This window comes from Xenopus tropicalis, chromosome 7 (genome assembly GCF_000004195.4).
Source record: "Xenopus tropicalis strain Nigerian chromosome 7, UCB_Xtro_10.0, whole genome shotgun sequence".
In the NCBI taxonomy this organism is placed as follows: domain Eukaryota; kingdom Metazoa; phylum Chordata; class Amphibia; order Anura; family Pipidae; genus Xenopus; species Xenopus tropicalis.
Genome location: NC_030683.2, coordinates 62,009,109 through 62,033,252, shown reverse-complemented (window position 1 = coordinate 62,033,252; position 24,144 = coordinate 62,009,109). Strand labels below are relative to the sequence as shown.

Below are 24,144 nucleotides of genomic sequence, written 5' to 3'. Positions count from 1 at the left end.
CTTTTGTTGGGAGGTATGATACTGTATATATATATGTATACATGTATATATAAAAATGTAATAAGCTTTTTTGTTGTGTATTAACTTTATAATGATTAACTTTATAATGCAACAAGCGTATACCTGCTCTTTTTGGGAGAGAAGGCAAACTGATTTGAGCAGGTAGTATCCAGATTTTTCTTCCTCATTCCTCTGTAGGAAGCTCGTAAGAGCTATTCGTGCAGCATCTAAAGATAAAGTGCATTCTTCAGTCAGATCTGTTACAACGTATTGCAAATACATAAAGGAAATTAATAAAAGGCCCACTATTTGTGTGTCAGCTATTTGTGCTATTTTGGGTTCAAGCCCCATTTTCTTCCTCTAAAATATAGCTTATCTATATGTATCTGAATTGCCTTGAGGCTCTAGCCCCCCAAAAACTAGGCCCCTAGGAGGACCAATTAAAAACCTTATGTATAGCAAATGTTCACACAAGCAGGATTTATGTTTTATTTTTTTAAAAAAACGTCAGCCCCTTTGGAGATCCAACCTTTGGTCAGGGCTCCTATTAACACATAACAAGTTTAGAGATGTAAGAAAACTTTGGCATATTAGTCTTTCAGCAATACTTCCAATATTTAGCACAGATAATTTGTTTAAGATGGGCTTTTAGGTGTACCTAGAAGACAAAATATTCTTTCTCCTCAAATTTCACCTTAATTGGCTTTCAGCCTGAGCTCCCTCTGAAACTGCTCTATACCTTCCAGTGTCATCCCCACAGTTCCAGACCACTGCCCTAAGTTGCATGGTTCTATATCTGTAAGTAACATGCTTATTTTCATCACCTAAGTAGCCACTGAAAGTATATAAGTATTGTGGATTTTTTTAATCCTTTTTTGATTAAAAATTCTTGGAATGAATTCCAAACTCTTAAAAAATCCCATTTACATGGGTTTATCCTATAGGCTACAGCTCACCCAATGGGTTTGAAGCTGAAGCCAGGACAATAGCTGATCAGATTCCCAACTACAGCTTGTGGGTGAGCTGTAGCCTATAGGATAAACCCATGTAAATGGGATTTTTTTAAGAGTTTGGAATTCATTCCCAGAATTCCTTTTGTTTGCTTTTGTCTGTATGAGGCAGTCTCCTCAACCTAATTTATTTGTTTGATTAAAAATTCAAACTGTAAAATGCTTTATAGTTTTGTTCAACAATATCTAACAGTAACATGAGAAAACACAGTTGCTCACCTGCTGGTTTGTTGGAGATTTTTTTCCTCATTTCCATGGCAAGAAGGGTTCCAAAGTCACTGGCCATAACACAAATGTCAGGTATGGAGACGATTACAGGTGTTTGTTCACATGCCTTAAATATAACAAGTGGTTTTGGAGAATAGTCTGAATATGCAGATCTTTTTAAAAAGCAATAGGGAAGAAACATGTCATAAACATAAAAAAAGCAATATTTTTATAGTCACTTCCACCATTGTACAAAATATCATATTATGCTTCTGAGGTCCCTTACTTTAGTATTTCCAAATATTTTGCTGTTTATTTAAGACATTTAACTGTCTTTTTTGTACTCACATGTGTTGGGGATGCTTACCGCTACTGGCAAAAAAACTTCAGTGCAGCCTCATGTCTACTTATCTTATATTTAGAGGCTAAGTCATGTATTATTGTACTCCTGTATATGTGTTGTATTATTCATCCAGTGCAAAGATGAGTTGATGTGTATCATTGCTTCTAACTGGAAATAATTCAGATTCATACAGATTTTCAGTATCATATTTTATGGGCTGTATAAAACAAGCCACTTAGTAGTTGCATTCAATAACCACTATCACTAAGGTTTAGTTTGGAAACACATAAGAAACATAGAAAAGAGCAAATACGGCAACCAGAGTCCCTTCATAATTGGGTGTTTTTCTGTTGGCTAAAAATTTGTCAGAAGAGCATACATCCCATGAACTGTAAAAAAGTAGAAATTACCAAGTTGATCCAAACATTTCTACTTCTGTCTAGGTTGAACATGATTCATGCATTTCCTTTAAAGGCCATTCTGTCAAGTATGGATGCATCGTATCCTATTCTGAGTTTGGCTGAATCCTAGCCTGTTTTGGCAGGAATTGGATTTCACCAATCCAAGTGCCTAGACAGTGTATTTGAACCCTTAAAATCATATGACTTAAGATGTGAAATTGCCAATTTTTGTATGCATATTTGTATATGGACACAGAGATTTAACAGATGTAAAGCACATGAGCAGCCTTGCACCATTTACATGGTCACAGAGCTCCTTAGTTAATTCTAATATCCTAATAATTTACAGTAGGGGAGTACACTATCTCAGATTTCCTTGTATAACTCAGCTTACAGCCTTGTGCCTTTATAAAACTCCTAAGTGACTTCAAATATCCTTATTGTTTACAATAGGTGGGTACACTATCCCTTATAATACATGAGTGATATTCAGAGTTCCATGTATACGTCAGCCTTCAGCCTTGTGCCTTGTGCCTTGTGCCTTTATATGGTCAAAAACTCCTCCGTGACTTCTAATATCCTTATAATTTACAGTAGATGGTATATTATCCTTTAGAATACATGAGTGATAGTCAGAGTTCCCTGTATAACTCAGCCTCATGCTTTTATATTGTCACAAAACTCCTCAGTGACTTCTAATATCCTCGCAGGGCTAAACACACGTGTAAGGGCCCTAATGAACCAATTCACTTAATCCATTAGGGGCCTGTAAGCATCTCCATATGAGACCCTTTTTCGAGCGATTTTACAAAGAAAGCATTGTCATTCAAAACTATTGGAATCGCTAAAAGTAAAACCCACTGAGCGGGGAGTCATTGTGATTTCCCCATTGCACTAAATGTAATTTTTAATTGTGGGCAAGGAATATGACACCTGGATATGTGGGCAATAGAATCTCTCCATTGTTGAAATCTCTAGTAATCACTTGTTAGGAAAAGACAAGCGACTAGTCGGTTAAACTCGCTTTTTAAAAATCGCGTCACAGTGCAGCGAAATCTCCCTGTGGGACATTAGCGTTACACACAAGTACAGTATAAAAGCTATTTACAACTTAATTAAAATCGTTTGGATTTGTCACATGGAATTATTGTGTGAGGTTAGGTGTTTTTGTTTGTGTCCTGGTTTGTTAATATATTTACTGGAGACTTGGTGCTTTTACCTAAAGATTTATTCTCTGTGTTCCCCAGGAAGATATTGTGGATCATGTGTACTGCTTGCAGGTTGACAGGTAGAAAGAATTTGTTTGCTTTAACAAAGCCTAATGTTATTGCTTAGTTTTCTCTTAACATTTTTATACTTCATATACAAAGATATCAAATATACTGAACCTGAAGGAACAGAGGAAGGAGGCTATACAAGCCCTGTTTCTGTTGCACAGCTGTCATAAAAGGGCAAGATTGCTTATATTCCTGATATTGCTTCCCCAAAGTTTCCCAGGTAGTATGTGGACACAGTAGGGATAATGATGGCCCCTTGTTATATTGAGAATCTTGAGGTACGACAACGAGGTGACCTGGGCTCTTGGTTGCCAGACTAGTGTCCAATTTATTATCCACCTCATTCTCCTGGATGACATATTTATTCATCTGTAAAACATGAAAAATTTCCAAATTTGACTTGTGCAAAGCAATAACAACATTCCCCATCTCTAATTTTTGATTTACTATAAATGAGTGGTTCCCAATCTGTGGGACTCCCCCTAGGAGGCCTTGGAGCAGTAGCTGTGGACATAGGCTAAAACCAAGATAGAGTGACATTTTAGTACAATGCCTAATGACTCAAAACTAGTTTTTAGTTTTAGTTTAGTTTTAGGTTTGACGAAACGAGCGTTAATCAACGCACACGCACTAATTAACGCACGCGCGGTACCACATGACTAGCGCCATTTTGTGCAGCTGCGCTATGAGAGTGTACAGGGAGAGCGCGGAAGCTGGTGGTGCGCAATTGGCACATGAGGCGTTGGTGGAGAGGCTCGTGCCAGTATTTGACAAGCTAATCGGCAAATTTGCTTTTGACGCCGACGGCAGTCAAAACAAAGGCCTGGAGGGACATCTCACATACCATGTTAATAGTATAGGGGTATGTCTGCACAGTGTACAACACTGCAAAAAGCGCTACCAGGACATAAAGCAGGTCCTGAAGAAAAAGCTGGCAGAGGACTCCAGATACAGGTAAATATCTTACATCTTTCTATTTAACACTTGCTCATCTGCTTTTATACTGAACCGGCTTTTCCTTTTGGTTTACTGACTTTCCTTCCTTTTTGCCTTCTTTCCTAGTTACTTTACTTGTATGTAATGTATGTATGGCATGCCTATTATTATGTGCGCAACTTATGTCCTCAAAGCTGTGGGGTACAACAACAAATTAGGCCAGTAAATAGGGGGGGGCATTTAAGAAATATTTGCCAAAATACTTAGGGGTCAGTTTAATAAAGTGCGTTAAATTTTGTTGCACAATTTATAGACAGAATAAACGCCAAATATGTTATGGGCAGTTTAGTAAACGGGGACAAATTTAATATTGCAATTATTCTGGCACAAAAACATTTGATTGGCAGTTATCACACTCGCCAGAAAATATACGTACTAATTAACGCAAGCTTTACTATTCAGCGCAATGGCTTAAAGACAAAATTGTTGCCAGAATATTTGCAAAAATGTAACCCCACTGTATGTAGTACTGATGTACTGATAAGTGCAAAATATGTGTTGAGATGAAAAATAAGGCATATTGATGCTGTTACTGATAAATGTAAGAGTGTAGGAGAAACTATATGAAACCAGGCATGAAAGTATAGAACACCATCAATGAACGCAAAATAATTATACATTACCCAGTTTAAAAATATAAACTTTTATTTATGGCATAAAAGATAAAAAGATAAAATAACTTTTAAATAAGTAACTATTTACAACTTAGGCCTTGCTGGCCTTGAGGTCACCAATGTCCTGCTGCATTTGGGACAACTGGGACTTTGTGGAGGCAAGGTCCTCCTGAAGTGTGGGGTCAGTCCACCCAGGTGTTGTTTGGGTCCCCACATCTTCGGTCAGATGTGAGGGTCCCTCATCAGTATCCTCAGGAGGATCCGCCATCCATTCATCCCAGTCTTTGGCCTCTGGCTGGTCTGGGGCCTCTGGAGCATCATCCTGTTCAGGTTCTATAATAATAATATTGCAAGATGTTGTTTTAATATATTATACATATATATATACACATTCATACACAGAGGGCCACCATCAGAAATCATGGGGCCCCTCACAACAAAATTTTTTGGGTCCCCCTCCTCCCACACCCCCAATGGCGCCTCTCACTGTACATAGGACACACAGACATTGTTAGCCAAGTGGTCCTTCCCCAAATTACTCATACTATAGGCCGCTCCCTGCTGCTTCCTTACTGCTTCCTCCCGCTCCTCCCCCTGCATCCTCCTGTTTCCCACAGGGCCCCCCCAAGCATCCTCCAGTGCCCACCTCCCCGTGTCCTCCTGCTTCCTCCGGCTCCCCTGCATCATACATACATACATATACATATACATATATATATATATATATATATATATATATATATATATATATATATATTATATATATATGTATATATGCATATATCCGTTTATATACATCTAAATATACATACATATAGATCTTTATATACTTATGTATGCATATGTATATATACACATATGTATATATGTTTTGGGAAAGAGATATGTATATATATGTGTATATGTATTATTTTTTCAAACTGGCACAACATATTTAAAATTACCTCTTTATTGTGAACTTTATTGTGTGTCGTTTTGGAAAAAACATGCATATATACATATATACAGAATATACATTTCTTAAATTTTTACTTTTAGGTAAAATTATTTTTAAATGATTTTAATTAACGTATTCTTTAAAACATTAATAAAGTACAATAATTACCCTCCGCAATCTCCACTACTAAATCGCGGTTCCTGTGCTTGATGTCCAACCACAACCGCTGAAGATCTCTTAGGTCCATGACTAGGCCGAAATTCTTCCGCATTTTGCGGAGGATGGCTCTCTTCTTTTCATGGACCCCTATGGTCCCCAGTGGCTGCGTGTCATAGGACTTGCGCACGATGAAATGGATGATGTAGCGGCACTCCTCAACACTGAGATCAGTTACCCCAGGCATGACTCCAGCTGATGTCTCTGTAGGCTCTGTGAGGCAAAATGGTCGCATGTCGCGTGATTACAATGACATTACCGCGTCACAGAATAGTCGCCAAAATATACCTTGTAATTTATTTTGGTATCAGAATTGTCTCCAAATATACTTGCGTTTATTCTAAGGGTGCGTTAAATTATACGCTCGCAAATTAGTTGCATATTTGCATTAGAGGAGTTGAAAATGCATTACCCTAATAATTTCTGAATGCCCTTATTGATCTTTTTATTGTTTTGTATAATATTGCATTGTTCTAGATGATAACTTTATTCTCTCTGATGCAAATCCCAAATTTTATTTATTTTAGAGGAAAATGAGAATTAATAATAATAGCCATAAAAAAATTTGCTAGCATGAATAGTCGCTAACTTTAACGCAATAAAAGTAGACTATTTTATAGCAAGAATAGTCGCAAAGTTAATTTTGTCGCAAGAATATTCGCAACTCGCTAAAATTAACGCAAATGATCGCTGTCATTTACACGCACATTGCTGCTTAGTAAACTTTGATGTGCCGAATATTCTGTCGCCAGAATATTTGCCGCGATAACCTGCGGAAACTCTTAGACAATTTTTACGCACTTTAGTAAAAGGACCCCTTAATGCCCTGTAATCTGCTTTATCAAGGAGGATTATTGTGGAAGCATTGTTTAATACAGAGTATAAGGGAGAGCCCTGGGAGTTAGCGAGGCCACTTAGCAGCAACTTGCAGCATTTTAGTAGGGTTAGGGTCAGAGCATGCCTTAGTATTGTTACACTTGAAAGTAAAGGGAATTGATTGGGGCAACAATGAGTAACAAAAAGTGACTGCGTTGTTATGGCTTGCTTATTGGAGCCAACACAATAAAACCATTCCTATATTTTATTTAGATCTGGAACTGGAGGTGGCCCTGCAAAAAAAGTTTTTTTTTTTCAAAATTTGAGGAGATGCTCCTTCCATTCCTGCACAAAGAGAGCGTGAGCGGTGTAGTTGGCACCTTTGATTCAGACAGGAATGTTGCCCAAGGTAGGTGTAATGATATTAATACAAGTGTATTTACTCTTGCAGAGAAGCTTAATATTAATGGAATACAATTTTGTTAAACAGATTCATCCTTACCAACACCTGGCACAAGCAGAGGCAGACAGTCATCATCTGCTCCTGTTCCAGGTATTTTTGTTAACAAATTTTGTTGGACCTGTGTTTGGTGTTAGGCTTGTGCAATGGCATAATAGTGAATTGTGTCCGTGTATATTGCAGGTGTATCAGTTACAGAAGTGCAGTGTATTGCTAATAAGATAGCTGTGTTATTAAGTGTGTCTTGCTGGGCTAGGTGCAGTCAGTTCCTCTTGTACTTTTGGACAGTCAATCTTTTCAACTTGATTTTGCCCTTGCACTCTGTATGGCAAAATTTTTTTTAGCTCATTTGGAATGAATGAATGTCCACAAATTTAGTTTTTGCTAAATAAACTTGGTCATGTTTGAAAACAAATGACATTCATTATTGTCCATGAAGTTTGTCTGGCATCATGAACATAATAACAAAAAATTAAATAAAGTCTTTTTTTTCTTTTTTCCAAAAGGTGGACTTTCCTCGGTTGTGCTCCACTCCCCACATCCCGATCCTGTAACTGAAGGGGAAACATTTAGTGGGGAGGCAAGTGAAAGAGTGTCACACATATGTGGCAGCGATGTGGCCTTCTTCTCAGATGAGGAGCTGGCCAACATTCCCCAGCAGCAGCAGCTCCCAACCCAGGCCAGAAGAGCTAATGTGGCCCCCCAGGAACCTGAGAAAGATAGGTTCCACAAATTCCTAATTAGGCATAATAAAGCCTTAATGAAAAAATTGGACACCATGCATATTGACTTGTGTGTAGCAACTAACGCCTACAATGCTAGTCAGGCACGGCAAGCCGCACACGAGTCGGCCATGTTAAGCCTCCAGCAGGCCAGTGAGGCACGGAAAGCACAACACGAGGCTGCCATGCTAAGCCTACAAGAGGAGTTTTTAGACCTAAAACGCCAAAAAGTCTCATTGTTGGCTCAGCAAAATTTGCTCCTCCAAAAACAAATTGCCTTGCAAGAAAAGGCACAAAAGGCAACTGAGCCAACATGCTCTACCAGTAGAGCTAGTGGGGAGAGCACAGCTACTGCTCCTGCAGCTCCCACCAGGCAGCTTTGCCAAAGAAAATAAATGTGCCAAATTAGAGATCTGTGGAACCTATCATTTCTTAGGCCTATGTTGTTTGTAAATATTTCTTGCATTTTTTTCAATTTGTGTTGCGGGTGGGGGAATCACCTGCTCAAAACATTTCATTTGGAAGTGGGTTCCCTGTAAATAAACCTTTTTTTTTTTGGATTAAAGATTGTAGGCAGGAAAAGTAGTTGTTAACGATTTGTCCCCATACTTCATTCCCTCTGGCATCCGCACCTCGGACAGGATCTTGTGGGGTCCTCCAGGTCCTTGGCCACATCGCCTGGTAAGCCATGCCAGTTGGCAAGATTGTGCAGTACAGCACACGCAGCCACAATGTTGGAAACTTTAGTTAGGTTGCCTCCTGATTTATCCAGGCAGCGAAACCGGCTTTTAAGGACCCCAAATGTCCGCTCAATTACAGACCGCGCTCTCACATGTGCATCATTGAAAGCACGCTCGGCCCATGAACGCGGTCTGTGAATAGGTGTGATGAGCCACCTAGAGCTCGGGTAGCCAGCATCTCCTGAAATAAAAAAACATGTAATAAGATGCTGCAAACAAATAAGCTGTTTACACTCTCCCTCTGTCAAAACAGGGTCCTTTTGCAACAGATGTGACAGTGTGAGACTGATAGGTGACACTACAAGTAGCTGCTTTGACTCTCCCAGTGGCAAAAGAGGGCATTTTACAAATTGCAAAACAAGCTTATGGCAGGCAGGGACTGGTTTTACAGTGGGACACAGAAAGCAAATGTGGGCAAGTTGTGCTAGACGTTAGTGCTGGGCGGTATACCGCCATATACCGAATACCGTTTTTAAAAAAAAAAAACTGATATTCATTTTTTAAATACCCCCATACCGGTGTAGATCGGGTTGCGCCCCGTGCGTACGTGACGTCAGTGCGCACGGGCGCCCCATGTGTACTTGACGTCAGCACGCATGGGGCGCACGTGTGTACTGAAGTCACGTACGCACGGGGCGCAACCCGAAGCGGCAACAGAAGCGGCACGGGCCTCATCGCTGGCCTGGAGCTGGCCAGCTTGCGGTACGGGTTGACACATTATTGGGAGGGGCTGGGCATGACCCGGCTGTCTTGGTACATATCGGTACTAATGACAAAATGAACGGTAGGTGGGGGACCTTAAAGAGTGAGTTCAGGGATCTAGGCTCTAAGATTAAGCAAAGGTTCTCCAATGTAATTTTTTCGGAAATTTTGCCGGTGCCACGTGCAAGTTTAGGGAGACAGCGGGAGCTAAATGCGTGGCTAAAGTCTTGGTGTAGGAAGGAAGGGTTTGGGTTCCTAGAGCACTGGGCTGACTTTTCCTTGGAGTACAATCTATACAGCCGTGATGGATTGCACCTCAATGGAAGGGGGTCTGCTGTGCTAGGGGAGAGAATGGTTAAGAGGTTGGAGGAGTGTTTAAACTAGACAAGGGGGGTGAGCTAGAGTTCTATGGGAAAATTAGTGTAGACGGGGCAGGGGCAAAGGGTTGTGGGGGAGGAGTGAGGGGGGCATATAGTTTATCAGATAAGGAGCTTCCGTTGCAAGGAAAACAGTCTCATATTTGCCTTAGCTCTAATTCTCCATTAGCTAATGTAAACATCAGAGGGAGAAGTAGTAATCTCCGCTGCATGCTGGCTAATGCGCGTAGCTTGTCGGGTAAATTAGGGGAGCTGCAAGCTATTGCATGTATTGAAAATTATGATTTAATAGGTATCACTGAGACCTGGTGGGATGATAAATGCGACTGGGCTGTGAATTTAAATGGTTATACACTTTTTAGGAGGGACAGAGAGATTAAAAAGGGTGGAGGGGTTTGTCTTTACGTAAAGTCAGATTTAAAGCCATGTAATAAAGACATTACCAATGAAAACGTTGAATCTCTTTGGGTAGAAATTTCAGTAGGGCTGAAGGTCACAAAGAAAATGGTCATTGGTGTATGCTATAAACCACCCCGTATAGATGAGGGGGATGAGGCCCAGCTATTGTTGCAAATGGAGGAGGCTTCAAAACTGGGTCAAGTTGTTATTATGGGGGTCTTTAATTATCCGGACATTGACTGGAGTAATGGGGTGGCTAAGTCAGAAAAAGCTAGTAGGTTTATAAATATGCTAAATGACAACTTTTTATTTCAGGCGGTTCAAGAACCTACTAGGAGCCAGATAATGAAGGCTTCCCTTTTAATATGCCCAGTTCTAGTAATTTAGCTACTGATGCATGGGTCACTCGGGAGGAAATTCAAAAGAGACTTGAACATGTAAAGGTAAACAAAGGTCCAGGGCCGGATGGGATTCATCCCAGGGTATTAAATGAGCTGAGCGCTGTGATTGCCAAACCTCTTCACTTAATTTTTCAGGATTCATTGAGGTCTGGCATGGTGCCGAGAGACTGGCGGATTGCTAATGTGGTGCCGTTATTTAAAAAGGGATCCCGTTCTCAGCATGAAAACTATAGGCCTGTTAGTCTGACATCAGTAGTAGGAAAAATTTTGGAAGGGGTAATAAGGGATAGGGTACTTAAATACATTGCAGTTCACAATACTATTAGTTTGTGCCAGCATGGTTTTATGCGTAACAGATCTTGCCAGACTAATTTAGTTGCCTTTTATGAGGAGGTGAGTAGGAACCTCGATGCTGGAATGGCAGTTGATGTCATCTACTTGGACTTTGCTAAAGCGTTTGATACAGTACCTCACAGAAGGTTAATGATCAAATTAAGGAATATTGGCCTAGAACATAATATTCGTAATTGGATAGAGAACTGGCTGAAGGATAGAGTACAAAGAGTGGTGGTAAATGGAACATTTTCTAATTGGACCAGTGTGGTTAGTGGAGTACCGCAGGGGTCAGTCCTTGGTCCTTTGCTTTTTAACTTGTTTATTAATGACCTGGAGGAGGGCATAGAGAGTACTGTTTCTATTTTTGCTGATGACACAAAATTGTGCAAAACTATAAGTTCCATGCAGGATGCTGCCGCTTTGCAGAGCGATTTGACAAAATTAGAAAACTGGGCAGCAAACTGGAAAATGAGGTTCAATGTTGATAAGTGCAAAGTTATGCATTTTTGTAGGAATAATATAAACGCGAACTATCTACTGAATGGTAGTGTGTTGGGGGTATCCTTAATGGAGACGGATCTAGGGGTTTTTGTTGATAACAAGTTGTCTAATTCCAGGCAGTGTCATTCTGTGGCTACTAAAGCAAATAAAGTGCTGTCTTGTATAAAAAAGGGCATTGACTCAAGGGATGAGAACATAATTTTGCCCCTTTATAGGTCCCTGGTAAGGCCTCACCTTGAGTATGCAGTTTTGGGCTCCAGTCCTTAAGAGGGATTTTAATGAGCTGAAGAGAGTGCAGAGATGTGCAACTAAACTGGTTAAGGGGATGGAAGATTTAAACTATGAGGTGAGACTGTCGAGGTTGAGGTTGTTTTCTCTGGAAAAGAGGCGCTTGCGAGGGGACAGGATTACTCTGTACAAGTACATTAGAGGGGATTATAGGCAGATGGGGGATGTTCTTTTTTCCCATAAAAACGATCAACGCACCAGAGGTCACCCCTTTAGATTAGAGGAACGGAGCTTCCATTTAAAGCAGCGTAGGTGGTTTTTCACGGTGAGGGCAGTGAGGTTGTGGAATGCCCTTCCTAGAGATGTGGTAATGGCAGATTCTGTTAATGCCTTTAAGAGGGGCCTAGATGAGTTCTTGAACAATCAGAATATCCAAGGCTATTGTGATACTAATATCTACAGTTAGTACTAGTGGTTGTATTTATAGTTTATGTATGTGAGTGTATAGATTGGTAGGTGTGGGTTAGGTGTGCTGGGTTTACTTGGATGGGTTGAACTTGATGGACACTGGTCTTTTTTCAACCCTATGTAACTATGTATGGGGGGCTGACTTGGCCTGAAAAGACTGAATGGGCAGCTTGAATCTGTCCCTATATGGTTGCCTTTAGATGCTGAGTGTTGACAGAGGAAATTGCCACTTATGGGGGTCTTGTTCATTGAGGCAAAAAATTATGAATTATACTGAAATCAGCTGTTTGTCTGCCTGACAGGGAGGGAGTATAGGAAGCACAGTTTCATATCTCCCAACATTTCTTATGTATAGCTGGGTGTTTTGTTAAGGACTTTTTGGTCAAGGAAGAAAATGTAGATTCTGCGTGTTAAAATCATGGGTCCCTGGTGTTCTGAGACTTCTAAAACTTTGTGTGAGTGTTCTGATAAACCTTTATACAACTTATGGTCAGTATTCAATTAGATTACCCCAAAGCCAGGCCTGTATATAAGCAAAAAAGGAAAACTGTGTTTGGAAACAGTACCAAAGTAGAGGTCTGTTTCCAAACACATAGAATATCTGATAATTGATAGTGCTATAGATTTCCTTTGGTTTGCAGTAATCCATGTATGGGATCTGTTATCAGGAAACCCATTATCCAGAAAGTTCCACATTAGTGGTGGGACGGTATACCGCCATATACCGAATACCGTTTTTTTAAAAAAAAAAACTGATATAAATTTTTTAAATACATACCGGTGTAGATCGGGTTGCGCCCCGTGCGTACGTGACGTCCCGAAGCGGCAACAGAAGCGGCATGGGCTGCATCACTGGCCTGGAGCTGGCCAGCTTGCTGTATGGGGGGCTGTATGGGGTGGGGGGCGACCGCCTGCAAACTATTTAGGGGCCCTGGCCACCAATGTTAATTGGAAAAAAAATACCGTCAAATACCGTGACACCGATATAATTTTGAAAAATACCGTGATATAAATTTTTGGTCATACCGCCCAGCACTACTAGACGTGACACAAATACTTACCTAACAGCCACCCGTGGGGCAGTGCGGACTGCCTTAGGATGTAAGCATCGTGAGAGGAGCCGGGGAACCCAGACACGACACCCAGCCCTGCCTTTAGGGGCTGGGTGAAATATGTGGTGATCAATATTTTGCTGTTAAAGGTATTCTTGGGAAAAAGGTGGAGTGTCCAACACAGCAATATTTTCTGTGTCTGCACCCAAAGCTACAGTCAGCCTGGGTGCAGACACACTGTTAGGCTAGTGTGTGTATACTGTCAGCTAGCAACAGAAGCATACATGTTGTTTTTGTTTATAAAGTTTTCTTGAAACCTGTGCATTCTGGGACAAGTCTCCAAGATGTGATGCTATTTATTTTTTCTTCTTCTTGCTGTAAGGTGAATAAAGTATCAGCCATGCTTGAAGCATCACTCCAGTCAGTGGATTACTAAAAAGAGTCCTGACTGTTACTGCACCTCCAGGTACTCTGTTAACACATACGGGGCAGATACAGAAGAGCTCTGATTTAAAGGTGAACTAAAGCTTAACTAAAGATGTAGGCTAGAAATGTTGTAAATTATGTTTTGTGCTTCTGTACCAGCCCAAGGCAACCACAGCCCTTTAGCAATGAAGATGTGTGCCCCTAAAGATGCTCCTAGTAGCTTCCTATCTTCTTTATTGCTGATTCACTGCACATGCTATGTGCTGCAGTCAGTTACTGAGTTTAGGGACTAAATCACAATATACTGCATATATAGGATATAAATGTCACAATATAAGACTGATTAGTAATTAACACAGATAATTACTGCATGGCAACTCTTAAACCATACCTCCCAACATTTGAAAAATGAGAAGAGGGACAAAAAGATTTGGTGCGCGCAGCGCTGCAATTTTTTGACCACTCCCACTTTTGTGGCCACGCCCCAATTACCACACCCCATCAATTTTTTTTCAAAAAAATACTCCTTTTATATAGTTGAAATGGCGGGATCAGACACAAAATGTGCTATAACCTCATACTGTACTACCTAAGGAAAACAATATACCAACTCCTACATATAAAATTCAAATATAGAGAGAAGGCAGTCAGTTATAAGTGAGTTATAACTATGTACCAGTTTTGAGCCCCCATACACAGTACCCCCAATAGCCTAAAAGACAGTACCCCCATGCACAATGCCCCCATAGAAAGTGCCCTATAGACAGTAACCCCCATAGACAGTAACCCTCCATAGAAAGTGCCCCCATAGACAGTAACCCTCCATAGAAAGTGCCTCCATACCAGTACCCCCCATACACAGTGCCCCCAACTTCCCCCATATACAGTACCCCCCACAGAAAGTGCCCCCAATTACCCCATAGACAGTACACCTCATACACAGTACCCCCATAGAAAGTACCCCCAAACACATTGCCCCCAATTGAGATAGTCCCCCTCCCATACACAGTGCCCCCCTATATACAGTTCCCCCAATTGAGACAGCCCCCCATACACAGTGCCCCCAATTGAGACAGTCCCCCCATACACAGTGCCCCCAATTGAGACAGTCCCCCCATACACAGTGCCCCCAATTGAGACAGTCCCCCCCATACACAGTGCCCCCAATTGAGACAGTCCCCCCCCATATACAGTGCCCCCAATTGAGACAGTCCCCCCCATACATAGTTCCCCCAATTGAGACAGCCCCCCCATACACAGTGCCCCCAATTGAGACATCCCCATACACAGTGCCCCAATTGAGACAGTTCCCCCCATACACAGTGCCCCCAATTGAGACAGTCCCCCCCATACACAGTGCCCCCAATTGAGACAGTGCCCCCCATACACAGTGCCCCCAATTGAGACAGTGCCCCCCCATACACAGTGCCCCCAATTGAGACAGTCCCCCCATACACATTGCCCCCAATTGAGACAGTCCCCCCATACACATTGCCCCCAATTGAGATAGTCCCCCTCCCATACACAGTGCCCCCAATTGAGATAGTCCCCCTCCCATACACAGTGCCCCCAATTGAGATAGTCCCCCTCCCATAACACAGTGCCCCCAATTGAGACAGTCCCCCCATACACAGTGCCCCCAATTGAGACAGTCCCCCCATACACAGTGCCCCCAATTGAGACAGTCCCCCCCATACACAGTGCCCCCAATTGAGACAGCGCCCCCCATACACAGTGCCCCCAATTGAGACAGTGCCCCCAATTGAGACAGTCCCCCCCATACACAGTGCCCCCAATTGAGACAGTCCCCCCATACACAGTGCCCCCAATTGAGACAGTCCCCCCATACACAGTGCCCCCAATTGAGACAGTCCCCCCCCATACACAGTGCCCCCAATTGAGATAGTCCCCCCATACACATTGCCCCCCAATTGAGATAGTCCCCCTCCCATACACAGTGCCCCCAATTGAGACAGTGCCCCCCCATACACAGTGCCCCCAATTGAGACAGTGCCCCCCCCATACACAGTGCCCCCAATTGAGACAGTCCCCCCCATGCACATTGCCCCCAATTGAGACAGTGCCCCCAATTGAGACAGTGCCCCCCCATACACAGTGCCCCCAATTGAGACAGTCCCCCCCTACACAGTGCCCCCAATTGAGACAGTCCCCCCCATACACAGTGCCCCCAATTGAGACAGTCCCCCCCATACACATTGCCCCCAATTGAGATAGTCCCCCTCCCATACACAGTGCCCCCAATTGAGACAGTCCCCCCCCATACATAGTTCCCCCCAATTGAGACATCCCCCCATACGCAGTGCCCCCAATTGAGATAGTCCCCCTCCCATACACAGTGCCCCCAATTGAGACAGTCCCCCCATACATAGTTCCCCCAATTGAGACAGCCCCCCCATACACAGTGCCCCCAATTGAGACAGTCCCCCCATACACAGTGCCCCCAATTGAGACAGTCCCCCCCATACACATTGCCCCAATTGAGATAGTCCCCCTCCCATACACAGTGCCCCCAATTGAGACAGTCCCCCATACACAGTGCCCCCAATTGAGATAGTCCCCCCCATACACAGTGCCCCCAATTGAGACAGTCCCCCCCATACACAGTGCCCCCAATTGAGACAGTCCCCCCATACACAGTGCCCCCAATTGAGATAGTCCCCCATACACAGTGCCCCCAATTGAGACAGTCCCCCCCATACACATTGCCCCCAATTGAGATAGTCCCCCTCCCATACACAGTGCCCCCAATTGAGACAGTGCCCCCCATACACAGTGCCCCCAATTGAGACAGTGCCCCCCCATACACAGTGCCCCCAATTGAGACAGTGCCCCCCATACACAGTGCCCCCAATTGAGACAGTCCCCCCATGCACAGTGCCCCCAATTGAGACAGTGCTCCCCCATACACAGTGCCCCCAATTGAGACAGTGCCCCCAATTGAGACAGTGCCCCCATACACAGTGCCCCCCAATTGAGACAGTCCCCCCCATACACAGTGCCCCCAATTGAGACAGTCCCCCCCATACACAGTGCCCCCAATTGAGACAGTCCCCCCCCATACACAGTTCCCCCAATTGAGACATCCCCCCATACACAGTGCCCCCAATTGAGATAGTCCCCCTCCCATACACAGTGCCCCCAATTGAGACAGTCCCCCCCATACATAGTTCCCCCAATTGAGACAGCCCCCCATACACAGTGCCCCCAATTGAGACAGTCCCCCCATACACAGTGCCCCCAATTGAGACAGTCCCCCCATACACAGTGCCCCCAATTGAGACAGTCCCCCCCATACACAGTGCCCCCAATTGAGACAGTCCCCCCCATACACAGTGCCCCCAATTGAGACAGTCCCCCCCATACACAGTGCCCCCAATTGAGACAGTCCCCCCCATACACATTGCCCCCAATTGAGATAGTCCCCCTCCCATACACAGTGCCCCCAATTGAGACAGTCCCCCCCATACACAGTTCCCCCAATTGAGACATCCCCCCATACACAGTGCCCCCAATTGAGATAGTCCCCCTCCCATACACAGTGCCCCCAATTGAGACAGTCCCCCCATACATAGTTCCCCCAATTGAGACAGCCCCCCATACACAGTGCCCCCAATTGAGACAGTCCCCCCCATACACAGTGCCCCCAATTGAGACAGTCCCCCCCATACACAGTGCCCCCAATTGAGACAGTCCCCCCCATACACAGTGCCCCCAATTGAGACAGTCCCCCCCATACACAGTGCCCCCAATTGAGACAGTCCCCCCCATACACAGTGCCCCCAATTGAGACAGTCCCCCTCCCATACACAGTGCCCCCAATTGAGACAGTCCCCCTCCCATACACAGTGCCCCCAATTGAGACAGTCCCCCCATACATAGTTCCCCCAATTGAGACAGCCCCCCCATACACAGTGCCCCCAATTGAGACAGTCCCCCCATACACAGTGCCCCCAATTGAGACAGTGCCCCCCATACACATTGCCCCCCATACACATTGCCCCCAATTGAGATAGTCCCCCTCCCATATATAGTGCCCCCGATTGAGACAGTCCCCCCATGCACAGTGCCCCCAATTGAGACAGTGCCCCCCCATACACAGTGCCCCAATTGAGACAGGGCCCCCCCCATACACAGTGCCCCCCATACACAGTGCCCCCAATTTAGGCAGTGCCCCCATACACAGTGCCCCAATTGAGACAGTTCCCCCCATACACAGTGCCCCCCCATACACAGTGCCCCCAATTGAGACAGTCCCCCCCATACACAGTGCCCCCAATTGACAGTGCCCCCCATACACATTGCCCCCAATTGATATAGTCCCCCTCCCATATACAGTGCCCCCAATTGAGACAGTCCCCCCATACACATTGCCCCCAATTGAGATAGTCCCCCTCCCATACACAGTGCCCCCAATTGAGATAGTCCCCCCATACACATTGCCCCCAATTGAGATAGTCCCCCTCCCATACACAGTGCCCCCATTTGAGACAGTCCCCCCATACACAGTGCCCCCAATTGAGACAGTGCCCCCCCATACACAGTGCCCCCAATTGAGACAGTCCCCCATGCACAGTGCCCCCAATTGAGACAGTGCCCCCCCATAGACAGTGCCCCCAATTGAGACAGTGCCCCCCCATACACAGTGCCCCCCATACACAGTGCCCCCAATTGAGACAGTGCCCACATACACAGTGCCCCCAATTGAGACAGTGCCCCCAATTGAGACAGTGCCCCCCATACACATTGCCCCCAATTGAGATAGTCCCCCTATACACATTGCCCCCAATTGAGATAGTCCCCCTCCCATACACAGTGCCCCCATTTGAGACAGTCCCCCCCATACACAGTGCCCCCAATTGAGACAGTCCCCCATGCAGTGCCCCCAATTGAGACAGTGCCCCCAATTGAGACAGTGCCCCCAATTGAGACAGTGCCCCCCCCATACACAGTGCCCCCAATTTAGACAGTGCTCACATACACAGTGCCCCCAATTGAGACAGTACCCCCCATACACAGTGCCCCCCATACACAGTGCCCCCAATTGAGACAGTCCCCCCCATACACAGTGCCCCCCCATACACAGTGCCCCCAATTGAGACAGTCCCCCCATACACAGTGCCCCCCCATACACATTGCCCCCAATTGAGACAGTACCCCCCATACACAGTGCCCCCCCATACACAGTGCCCCCAATTGAGACAGTACCCCCCATACACAGTGCCCCCCCATACACAGTGCCCCCAATTGAGACAGTCCCCCCATACACAGTGCCCCCAATTGAGACAGTCCCCCCCATACACAGTGCCCCCAATTGAGACAGTGCTCCCTTCTTCAGCGGCTCCTTTCATGGCGATGACAGGCCCTTTTATAAGGTACGCGTGACGTCGTCAATATGCACGGGGCGCAACCTTATAAAAGGGCCTGTCACCGCCGCACAAGGAGCCGCATATGCAGAGGAGCCGCTGGAGCATCGCGCTGTCCTGGATATGTCAATGAATGTTCTGCATTTCCATAATCTATTACGGAAATGCTGGACATTCATGGAACTATCCGGGACAGTGGGATGCTCTATCAAAACCGGGACAGTTGGTGGGGTATGCTTAAACCAGTGCTATTAGCATCAGACTTTAATCATCAGCCCGTTCGGATCAGCTTACATGACAGACAAACATCATTTTCTTTGCTTGATAAATTCTGGCAACCCCTAAGCTCAGCTTCTCAACAGCTGCTCAGAGCGCACTGAGCATGTGAGTGTCGCAGACACTTCTAACAGAAGTGTCCAGTATGTCCAGTGTGGTTACCCCCTGTGACAATTTTAAGGGCCTGGATTATTACTACTATAGAGATAGTGAACCTTTAGGCTGGTTTAATAAATTCATTATATAAAATATGTCGTGTCTAGCCATATTCATTTTTAGGGTTTAGTTCTCCTTTAAATGTAGGGGTGGCATCTCCTGCGTGGCATAACCCTAAGGATATGGTCACATGTTTCTAAGCCTTGACATAAACACAGGCTGAGAAACAGATATAATGCATACCTCTCAACTGTCCCGATTTTTGCGGGACAGTCCTGATTTTGACAGCTAAGCCCACAGTCCCATATTATTTCTGAAAAGCAGGGTCGGACTGGGCCCAGACCCGATCTCCGCAGGGCACTATACCAAGCCACAGGTCTCCCTCCCGACTCCCCCGACGCACTGACCATCAACTCAAGTTAGGTGCACTCGAAAATCAGATGGGTGGGGAGGGCTGTGGGGGGGAGTTGAAAGCTGCCATTGGGGGGTACAGGGACCCCCGAGACAGAAGACCCAGTGGGTCCTGCACCCCCCAGTCCGACCCTGCTGAAAAGTCTCAGACTTAATTAAAAAAAAAAGAAGCTTTTGGCAGAGATCTTAGAAAGTTAGCAAGCTACATCTGCACTTAGATACAATTGTAACTAATAAGCTAAACAGGTCTCTTGGGGAATTGAGACTTGCAGCTTAAAGGGCAATGTTTTTATTCAATTTTTTAGCAAAACTGTAATAAAACATAAAACGACCCCAAAACCCCCAGAAATGTGTTCAAACTTTAAATAACCTGCCAAATTTTGTAAAATGGGAGTGGTATTTAGGGGGGTCCCAAAAAATGGGCATGGTCCCTCTTGACATTTGACATTTTTCAAATGTTGGGAGGTATGATATACCTCAGCCCAATTCAGTGTCTACACTACCAGACACTGAACAAGTGTGTGCAGACACATGGAGCCAGTGGCGTAGCGAGGGGGGTGCCGAGGGGGCCATGGCCCCGGGCGGCGTATCAGAAGGGGTGGCGGCGGCTCCTTCTCTCTTACAGGCAACAGGCGCTTTTATAAGGTTGCGCCCGTGCGTATGACGTCACACGTCAGCGACGAGGCGCAACCTTATAGAAGCGCCTGTTGCCTGTAAGAGAGAAGGAGCCGCCGCCGATGGTCTGTTGGGGGTATGTACTATGGGGGAAATTGGGGGCACTGTGTGGGGGCTACTGTCTATGGGGAAATTGGGGCACTTTCCATGGGGGGGGGGCCAGGTCTTTGTGGGGTATTGTGTATGGGGGCACTTCCTATTGGGGGCACTGTGTATGGGGCAATTGGGGCTCTGTGTATGAGGGCACTTTCTATTGGGGGGCAAGGTCTTTGGGGGGTATTGTCTATGGGGACACTGTGTATGGGGCAATTGGGGCACTGTGTATGGGGGCACTTCCTATTGGGGGCACTTTGTATGGGGCAATTGGGGGCACTGTTTATGGGGGCACTGTGTATGGGGGCACTTTCTATTGGGGAACTGTATGGGGCAATTGGGGCACTGTGTATGGGGGCACTTTCTGTGGGGGGGCAAGGTCTTTGGGGGGTACTGTCTATGGGGGAACTGTGTATGGGGAAATTGGGGCACTGTGTATGGGGGCACTTCCTATTGTGGGCACTGTCTAAGGGCAATTGGGGGCACTGTGTGGAGGGGGCTGTCTATGGGGACACTGTGTATGGGGCAATTGGAGGCACTGTCTATGGGGAAATTGGGGCACTTTCTATGGGCAATTGGAGGCAATGTGTGTGGGGGGGCACTGTGTATGGGGCAATTGGGGGCACTGTGTATGGGGGTACTGTCTATGGGGCAGTTGTATGGGGGGACCGTGGCCAGAATAGCATTAGGGGGGCCTGGCCAGCATAGTGTTAGGGGGCACTGTGGTAGGGTGACCCTAATACTTTTTATGTCTGTGTGTCCTGTACTGATGGGAGGGGCCCCGTGATTTCTGATGGCGGCCCTGCCACCATGGGCAGCCACGGACGCACAGCTGAATCCACTTTTGACAATTATGACATGCGCACCGCATTTCAAATTCAATCAAAAAAAAAAAAAATTTAATGCTGCTTTTTTTATTTTGTCTATTTTTTTTTAAGAATAACTAAATAGAGGGGCGGCAAATTTCCGGTCGGCCCCAGGCGACGAAAGCCCACGCTACGCCACTGCATGGAGCAGATTTCGGCACAAAAACTCATGAAAATGCATTTTCGCACCAAAATCTGTTTTGTGTGTCTGCACACAGGACCAGGGCCATATATATAATATATATATAATATATAATATATATAATATATATATAATATATATATATATATAAAGTTAATGGTGGTATTTATCATCTTAATTTCTAGACATGACATGTGACTTTGTCATGTGTCTTGATAGATTGACTCATATGTGTTTTAAAATTATATTTCACTATGAGTTGTGCCATGTGGCTTATCGCATTGATATATATGGGATATGTCCTATTTTATGCACTATTATGAGTTTAGATGAGTATTGAAGTTAATGGTGATATTTATAAATTCAATTTTTAGTCATGACATGTGACTTTGTCATGTGTCTTGATAGATTGACTTATGTGTGTTTTAAAATTATATTTCACTATGAGCTTTGCCATGTGGCTTACCACATTGATATATATGGGATATGTCCTAGTTTATGTATTAATATGTCTAGATGTTTGATGATAATTTTATTTTTGATCATATGGGGATTTTTTAAGTGCCTGGTATTTGATTACACTTTGCACATGTTATTTAATGGGTTAATGTTGTATAAACACTGATTGGATACTGCGGGTTTTTAACCTGACACTTCACTTCCTGTCTATCATCCTGATGACGATCCTGTGGTGATCGAAACGCGTAGATGGTATGCTGAAATAAATCACTGACCTGATTGATGCTGTAGCTGTGAGTGCTTTCTACTGTTGAGTTTGAGATATATATATATATATATATATATATATATATATATATATATACAGCCCTCAGATGCCTATATAATCAATAAACTAGACCTGCCAGTGGAAATCTGGCGGCGGAGCTGGGGGGATAAGGGGTCCGTGCATTTTTCCCCATGCTGTCACCGGAAGTGACGTCACTAGACCTTTATACAGAAGTTAGAAAATCATGGTCTTAGTAAAGGGAACTGTTTTTTTTTTTTTCAAAGATCTTGGGTGTGTGAATCTTGCAGTCTTACAATAAATGTAAAAACATTTTTTATAGGGGTTTGGGCAATAGGCCTTCACCCCATGTTAAGCAGGAAAATTACCTTTATTTTAGTGAAAGCTATACATTCTTAGTATTTTATATTTTTGTATTTTGTTTTTCTTGTTTAGAAAAGACTGAAATAAACTGGCTACAGACCAATTATACTGCACTGAACTGCCTCTGCCTCTGTTTTGAGTGTCTGGAAGCATGCAACAGTTTAACTCCTGGGGACCACAATACTACTTCCTAAAATCACTACTATATATTTTTTGACAACTAGATTTTCTTTCATTTTGCAACAAAACTGTATTTAGGTGGAAAACCTATTAAATTCCACATTTTTAAAAAAATTATCTGTATCTGTACTTCACATTTTCACATTTTAAATATACAGTACATAGTCTGCCTTCAAACTTGTGCTACTAAGCATAGCTCTAGAATATTATTGTTTTATAATGATTTAATACTGATTTTAAAATGATATTTAGAAAAATTGTACTTGGCTAAAATGCAAACTCAAACTATATGTACACTTCCCCTAGTTACATTTTACACAATACAAAAATCTTATTCCTCTTGTTTGCCAGTGGCTCAAATTACTTTATCTGTAAAAGTGGAGAAAAAAAACAAAGAGAAGTGATTGTTCTGCCCGGTTACGCTGTAAGCAAGGACTTGAGATAAAATTGTTATATACAATTTAAACTATTTCTCTTTAAAAGCCTAACAATACTCCTGTGTTGTTGTTTTTTTCAGTTCACATTAAGCAAATTATTGATTTTATCAGGTACATTCAGTATACTAAAAACTCTCTACATATAGTTAAGAGTAGGAATTGCAGTAACTTAGAACTGTTACTGTTTTCAGTGTTGTTTAACCTGAAGTTTCAGTTTGTTGAAGAACTGATAAACTCTATAATGATGAACAAAATCTGACCCTATCACAATCCATTAGCTACTTTAGCCAAATGTATGTTTTCATATGTATCATAAGAAAAGGTTAGATTTACCTGAGATACAAATGTTGCACTTCATCAGATTAATGACAAACTGCGAAATATACTCTGTGAGCCAGCAAGCAGACTTCCTGAAAGAAATGCAGAAGTGGATCTTGGAAATGGGCGTGTGTGAGCAGAAAAATACATTAGAGCATGTCCAGGAACAAACTGCACAGTTGACGTGACTCTGATATACTCACAATTACATGGGATTATTTGATGTATAACACTGAAATATTATCTGAATGCTGACATACTCAACAATATTTTACTTGAATTATTTGTAAGGAGGTGAAAAATATTGGTGCAAAGATATGGAGAAATGTGTATGCTTAATATGTGTGCTGGTGAATTTGTTAAGTGTTATAAAAGTATTATTGGTTTGTTTGAAGTAACTTGGGTATAATTAAAATAGCTAATTGTAATTTAGACCACCGGCCACCAGAGGGCAGTTTCGACAGGAAGG

The 24,144-nt window shown here is 43.8% G+C and overlaps 1 protein-coding gene across 3 annotated transcripts in view; it reads right to left on the bottom strand.

Annotated features, from left to right (window-relative positions):
- Nucleotides 1-23,772, bottom strand: part of wdfy4 (WDFY family member 4) — a 229,389-nt gene extending 205,617 nt beyond the window's left edge. For all 3 annotated transcript variants that reach the window (XM_031905200.1, XM_031905201.1, XM_031905202.1), the window contains exons 1-4: nucleotides 23,691-23,772; nucleotides 3,350-3,607; nucleotides 1,230-1,344; nucleotides 124-227 (exon numbers count right to left, since the gene is read on the bottom strand). In XM_031905200.1, coding sequence (XP_031761060.1) covers nucleotides 124-227; nucleotides 1,230-1,344; nucleotides 3,350-3,607 — 477 coding nt within the window. In that variant the 5' untranslated portion in view covers nucleotides 23,691-23,772. The remainder of the gene's footprint in view (nucleotides 1-123; nucleotides 228-1,229; nucleotides 1,345-3,349; nucleotides 3,608-23,690) is intronic.
- Between the last annotated feature and the right edge of the window lie 372 nt (nucleotides 23,773-24,144).